This window comes from Lepisma saccharinum, chromosome 7 (genome assembly GCF_977018435.1).
Source record: "Lepisma saccharinum chromosome 7, izLepSacc3.1, whole genome shotgun sequence".
In the NCBI taxonomy this organism is placed as follows: Eukaryota; Metazoa; Arthropoda; class Insecta; order Zygentoma; family Lepismatidae; genus Lepisma; species Lepisma saccharinum.
The window spans coordinates 75,979,264-75,986,180 of NC_139235.1; the positions used below are offsets into that span (position 1 = coordinate 75,979,264).

Consider the following 6,917-nt stretch of genomic DNA (forward strand, 5'->3'; position numbering starts at 1 on the left):
TTATTTTTCACTTGGAAATTATTGAAAATGACAATAATTAAAATTAAAAGCGTTCGCAATTTATTACAAACCTCTTGGTTTGTCATCCAATTTGTCGCAAAAGCTTTCTCAAATTCCACTCTTTTGATTTTCATAAAAAGATCAAATATTAAATGTTAAATATAAAATATTTTAATCGACACTAAATCGTATCCATTCGGTGCTCTGACAGTGCAATATGCTGCATAAAAATGAGACCTTGTAAAAATTTTACGCTATTGCGTGACTCAACTCTAGTTGCGTATGAGAGCCGTTTTTGCGTATTTTACCATACTTTACTACATATTTCGGAAGTTAATGTTACCAAAAATAACGGGCTCCACTTATGCGGGCAAAACAACAAAAGCAAACAATGAACCACTGCCTAGCCGCCGAATGTTCTGAGGAACCTACTCTCCAAAAAGTAACAGTTTGAAAATTTTACATATGCGCAAAAAAATTCTAGTTACATTTGGCGACTTGCGACTGCACATTTCGAATACTGATATAACAAATGAACAATTTGCAATTACATAAATTTTTATCTCTAATTTCAGATGGGCGTGATAACTTAGGGAAGACAAGGAGAGGTTTGCTCAGTAAGTTGATTCTTCATAATAAATTTTTATCTGAGAATTACTGCAATTATCAAGTTACAATTACTTCATTTTTATTGTTGATAAATATTTATTTTATTATTTGGTTTATATTTACTGATCTAGGTAAGATTTTTGGGTGTCAATATATTATTCCTAATTCATTATTACTGCGATTTCGGTTCAATTAGTTCACCAAGAAATTTAACGGTATTAATTGATATTCTACTAAGACAATTATTCAAAAGTTCATGTAAATTGATTAATGTTTGTTCAAGAAACATATATTCTAATTTTAATTAGATATTTATTCGTAATCAAATTTCTCGTAAATTTATGAAGATGTGTGGAAAAACACATTTTAAATTACAAATTTCTTGATCAACGAATTAAATTGAAATCGCAAAAGTAATTAATTAATGGGCCGATATCAATAAAACTTATCTATTTCAGTAAATATAATAAATATAGATAATCCAATCCTGAAATCAATATAAAAGTAAATTTAATAGAATTGAAGTATATAAGCCACTCATTTTTCATGAACATGCCAATATTAAACCTTTATTTCAGGTGATATACACATGCATGACAATAACTTCTCATATTTATTTGAGAAGTGCTACTATATTTATGTAACTCAAGGTAGTGAAATCGTTGTTTTCTGCTAATTGAAATGTTCCTAATTTTTCAGATAACACCCAGCAGCCAAGGCGGGAAGGACGATACGTGTCCCCCACAGTGGGGTTCGCTCTGTCACGTAACTAGTGACGTCACACAAATTTCAGTCAGCCGAAGGCGACGCAATGGAGTAAAGACTGCGAGATCTGTTTTCTGTCAATTTCTTTCTCAAATGTACATAACTGGACGTATTGTATTGTTTATTCGTAATCTATCATGCAAGGTCCTATGTGAAAGATAATTTTTATTGCTATTGTTGCGCCAATGTTTGTCTCAAATTAAAAGTTCGAAATAAATAGAAATTCATTAATATTTTTAACAAATTCGCATTTTTATTTTTATGATTCTTCTTAATGGTGTGAACTATATTACTGATCTTTTACTTCAAAACAATAACATTACATATATTGCACAATGATACATATGCTCTTTAAATTGGTAACATTTCAGTACTTCCACCTTTTCTTTGTCAAGCCATGTAACTGATATTTACTACAAATAATAATGTTGCTTCTCTTTTACGTATCTTAACGATATGAGGACCAAGAAATCTGATTGACTGATTGATTTGGTTTATTTTACTTGCATTTCTGCCAATTTTGACTAATCGCGAAGATGAGGATGGGTAAGATTAAATTGATGAAGGAACACTCACAAAGATCACACATAACCAGGCCGGTATTCAAACCCGGGATCCCTAGCGTTGTAGAGAGCTGTGATAACCACTCCGCCACGAAGGTCTGCTATGAAATCTGATGTAATAAGCTATATTAAATTAACATTATTTATCTTTCAAAATTTCAAGTTGTAATTTTCTTTTTTCAGTTTTTTCATTATTAGCCATGATTGTTTTATATTACAGCTATTGTTATGCCGGGTTCGAATCCCGGTTTGGGCATACGTATTCTTTGTGAGTATCCCTTCATGAATCTCGTCATATCATCATTCTTCCTCATCGTCATGTTTAGCCAAAAGTGGAAGAAAAGCGAAGTAAAATAAACCAAATCGTTCAATCAAAATATATATTGTTACTAGGATTCATTGTTAACATGTTTAAGAGATAAGCTTGTTATCAAAATATCAGTTAGACGGTTGACAAATATTTCGTGGATATATTCAAATGTTTCAATTTAAGATGGAGCGCTTACTTACGTAAAATATGTGTATTTAGAGAGATAGAGAGACGAAATCAAAGAAACGAAAAAAATAGGGGTGCAAGCAGTGGCGGTGAATGGGTTCCAAAACCGATGGAGGGGGGGGGGCAAGGTGCCAAAACTTGGGAGGCAAGGACAGTTTACTTACCCTTGGTAGATAAGGTTGAGCATAGCGCAGGTGCAAAAATGGTAAAACTGGTGTGTGTGTGTTGGGGGGAGGGGCAACTGCCCCCTAATCGCCGCTACTGAGTGAAAGGGTTAACCTTTTTTGAAGGCCACCAAATGTCAATCTCTCTTCCAGGTAGTCAACCTTGAACTATATTTTACAGACCAACCAGGCTCTGATACCTGTGGGCATGAACATCCGGAAAATGGAAAAGGGGGGGGGCCACGCGCCTCCCTGGAAAATGAATGTCCATCTAAAAATTATGTATTTCGTACATAATTTCATTTCAGTTACAGAAATTTATGTTAATTATTATAAGTGCGTTGAGGAAACACGATAATTTCAGACTGAAACAGTGTTTTTTTTAAGGGGTTATCAGTATAATTGGGGAAAATATGCCTCCTTTGCCCTTCTGGAAAAATTACCTTGCTTGCCCCTCCCTGCAAAAACTCCCCCGGACGTCCATGTCTGTGGGGCTTGTGTCGTGTCCTGTACATGCGAATTTTTGATTGTCCTTTCATTCTTATCAACATATCACCATTCATCCTAATTTTCTTAGACAGAAGTGACTGAAAAGCGAAGTAAAATAAAACAAACAAATAAATCAAAGAAATAAAATAAGAGAAGCAGGTGAGCACACCATGTGGGATCTCGTGACACAGAACCAGTCCTTCAAGTTGGTTAGCTACATATCCTCACGGGATTTATTTTTAATTTTATTATTTTCCGAGTCCCGAGTGCCATTCGATTAAAATCGATATAAATTAAGAACACTGACAGTATCTATATTTTATACAGTAACTTAGACACCTTTGCCATTTGTTACAATTCAATCATTCATATTGTAAATCTCATTTAACTTTCTGCTTTCCGATAAGGAATAGCGTGCGCAGGATTTTTTCCCGAGGGGGGATGGAATTATAAAAGCGGATATCATGTAGCTGCGTCTTAAAAATGAATGTCTAGCTAAAAAGTCTATATTTCACACATAATTTCATTTCAGTCACAGTAATTTATATTAATTATTATAAGGGCGTTGAAGAAACATGATAATTTCAGACTGAGACAGTGTTTTTTGAGGAGCCATCACTATTATGGGGAAAAATATGCCTCCTTTGCCCACCCTGAAAAAAAACTGTTTCTGCCTCCCTGGAAAAAAATCCTGCGGAAGTCCATAGCTGCGTTTATAAGTAGGGATTTACACTATAAAATACATCCAAACTTCCATTTTTTTATTATTCGTTTGAAAGGTTCTCCAGACAAAAATTGTAATCGGAGGTCATTTTAACGAAGGTTTGCATTTACTACTTTGGATTTCCCTAGTTCTCTAAATATATATATATATATATATATATATATATATATATATATATATATATATTCTCAAAATTTCGGAGAGGCTGTAGCCCCATCAGCTCCCCGCCTGCGAATGCCAGTGCCAATAAGGATTCAGGGCTTAAGTTCACCACATACAGTGCACTTATCTACTATCTATAGCCCAATTGTTCAGGTTTTAGCTTCTATATTTCGGCCTCATGCCGAATCTGGAGTCACTGGCGTATACATGGATTAGCTGATCCTGATCACTCCCTTCTAGATTTCTTTGAGAGAATAAAAATTTTCAAATGACAGCAACAAAGAACTTGGGAAAAACCAAAGTGGTAAATGCAAACTACCCTAATAATTACCTCCACCCCCTCCGATTGCCATTTTTGTCTTCGAACAACTTTTAAAACGATGGTTAAAATGATAATTACGAATTTTATAGTGTATTCCGCCCCCTACCATAAAACGCAGCTATTTAATATCCACCTGTTCAATTTCAGCCCCTCCGAAAATAATCCTGTGTACGCTAGTCTTTGAGGTCACTGTTTCAGACAACGTGAAAGTTTAGTAACACTCCTTACATTTAGAATTCGACCGAACCTCGTGTTTTTATGCAGATCATACCTGGCACCAATAAATGACACCGATAATATCTACACGACAATCGACAGGAATATAATAGAACCTGACGTAGATCAATTGTAACTTCACTGATGACATTTTCAAAGATATTGTTGCCTGCACACGTACTTTGCACAGTTGTATGGTGTATGGGGGGATATTGATTCATCCTTGTCAGCAACAAGGAATCCGCAATGCTCTAGGTAATAGATATTGACTGTTCTATATTTCCTCCTCGGCTGTGGGCAGCTTTGTATTGATTCAAACGCCAATTAATCCAGCCACCTGACCTTGCTACTCTATATTTCATGACTTCGGTCATAATTGAAGCTTTTGCTTGTCGGCACAGTTTCCACGGTTCTTTGGTAAATCTGGTCAAAGGACGCCGTTAAGGGTCACTTCCTGACCCCAAAATGTTCTGTACCTTGAGGAATGTTTAATTCAAAATTTTATGAAACTTCCAAATTAGTTTTTGAAAGAAATCTTTGCATATAGGACACACACGGTTTCATCGTTTTAGTTACTGCACTTGCTGGGATGTTGATATGTACCACTGTTGCCACCAATAAAAAAATCCAATATGGCGGACTCATTTCAAGATGGCGGCCGTCATCATGCGCATAACTATTGGTTATTTCTGTGAAAATATCTTATATGGTACGTCAATTGTTCCTACCAAGTATCCTGCTTCAAATATTCCAGTATTAGTGACATAGCTTGTGAGGATAGGATTGTGATAGATCGTCGCTACGTTTGGAGACACATTTTATGGCGTGTCTTCAATTAAAATACATTGAAACTTACAACGATTTCAATCTTATAAATCAGGCTACGCCTCTTATTTTAAACAATTTCCTGACACTTAATTATTCAAAAGTTACAAGGTGAAAACTTTAAAAAGTACTAGAAAAATTTCGTTTCTTAAAGTTTTTTTTATATCACAGCAAAACCACTGACACCGAAAAATAAAACAGAATCTTTTGTGTAGCCCATCTAACGAAGATCAAGACTACAAAAAGATTATTTGCTTATAACCATTATCACAGGCGTAACTTGGCGGGGCCAAGGTGGGCACTTACCCCCCACCCAAAATATTTTTTTCAGGTTTATTATAATTTACAAGTTAGGGAACCTGAGGAGCACAGTAATAAAGAGTAATATTTGTGATTTCGCTAACGTCACAGTAATTTAGCAAATAATCCTGGACTCTATTTTTATGAGATGGATAACTTTTCGAATCTCTTCCCTCAAAGTTTAGCTCCAGGTTTGATTCTACCCCCTCAAAATTAAGTCCAGTTTGATTCTGCCCCCTCAAAATTAGGCCGTTTAATTCTGTCCCCTCAAAATTAGGCCGTTTGATTCTGCTCGCTCAAAATTAGGCCCAGTTTAATTCTGTCCCCTTAAAATTAGGCCCAGTTTGATTCTGCATCCTCAAAATTAGGCCCAGTTTGATTCTGCTCCCTCAAAATTAGGCCCAGTTTGATTCTGCTCCCTCAAAATTAGGCCCAGTTTGATTCTACCACCTCAAAATTAGGCCCAGTTTAATTCTGCCGCCTTAAAATTAGGCCCAGTTTAATTCTTCATCCTCAAAATTAGGTCCAATTTGATTCTGTCCCTTCAAAATTACACCCAGTTTGGTTCTGTCCCTTCAAAATTAGGTCCCAAGTTAAGCCCATGACCATTATCGTTCACGGAACAGGTTCCTCTGAGTAGAATAAAGCACCGCCAAATTCTTTGAATTTGAAGATCGTAACTAAAGGCCGAATCACACGGAACTGGATTTCAGTAGGAATGCCCTAGATGGCGCTGAACTAGCTATCTAGGTGGAAACATGGGCGTCCGGAAGGGGGGCAAGGGGAGGCCACGGCCCCCCCTGGAAAATGAATGTGTACCTAAACATTATGTATTTCACACATAGTTTCATTTCAATCACACTAATTTATGTTAATTATTATAAATTCGTTGAAGAAACATGATAATTTCAGACTGAAATAGTGTTTTTTGAGAGAGCATCACTATTTTGGAGGAAAATATGTGTCCTTTGCCTACCCTGGAAAAAAATTACCTTGCTTGCCCCTCCCTGGAAAAAATCCTGCGGACGTCCATGGGTGGAAATCATGATCGTCGGGCTGGCTACTTGACTGGTTTTGAGGAATAGGTCATGTTCAAATTGCAACTGGCTTTCCTCGACTGGATTCTGTGGAACAGCCAATCAGAGCGAAGTTTTCCCATGTGAAGATAAACCTGTGAGTTTGCCGAAGGTAGTTTCTGTCTGTGTTTTATGAGTGTTGGTTGTTTATGATTATGTTTATGTTTATGAGATGATGTGCATTCGTGTTCAGTTCATTGATATTT

At 36.1% G+C, this 6,917-nt stretch overlaps 1 protein-coding gene across 3 annotated transcripts in view; it reads left to right on the forward strand.

Moving 5' to 3' along the window:
• LOC145990268 (kinesin-like protein KIF19) overlaps window positions 1-1,580 on the forward strand; it is a 94,490-nt gene extending 92,910 nt beyond the window's left edge. For 2 of the 3 annotated variants that reach the window (XM_083125947.1, XM_083125948.1), the window contains 2 exons: window positions 576-617; window positions 1,309-1,580. In XM_083125947.1, coding sequence (XP_082982073.1) covers window positions 576-617; window positions 1,309-1,382 — 116 coding nt within the window. In that variant the 3' untranslated portion in view covers window positions 1,383-1,580. The remainder of the gene's footprint in view (window positions 1-575; window positions 618-1,308) is intronic. The other variant, XM_083125949.1, reaches the window with a different exon arrangement.
• Window positions 1,581-6,917: the final 5,337 nt, after the last annotated feature.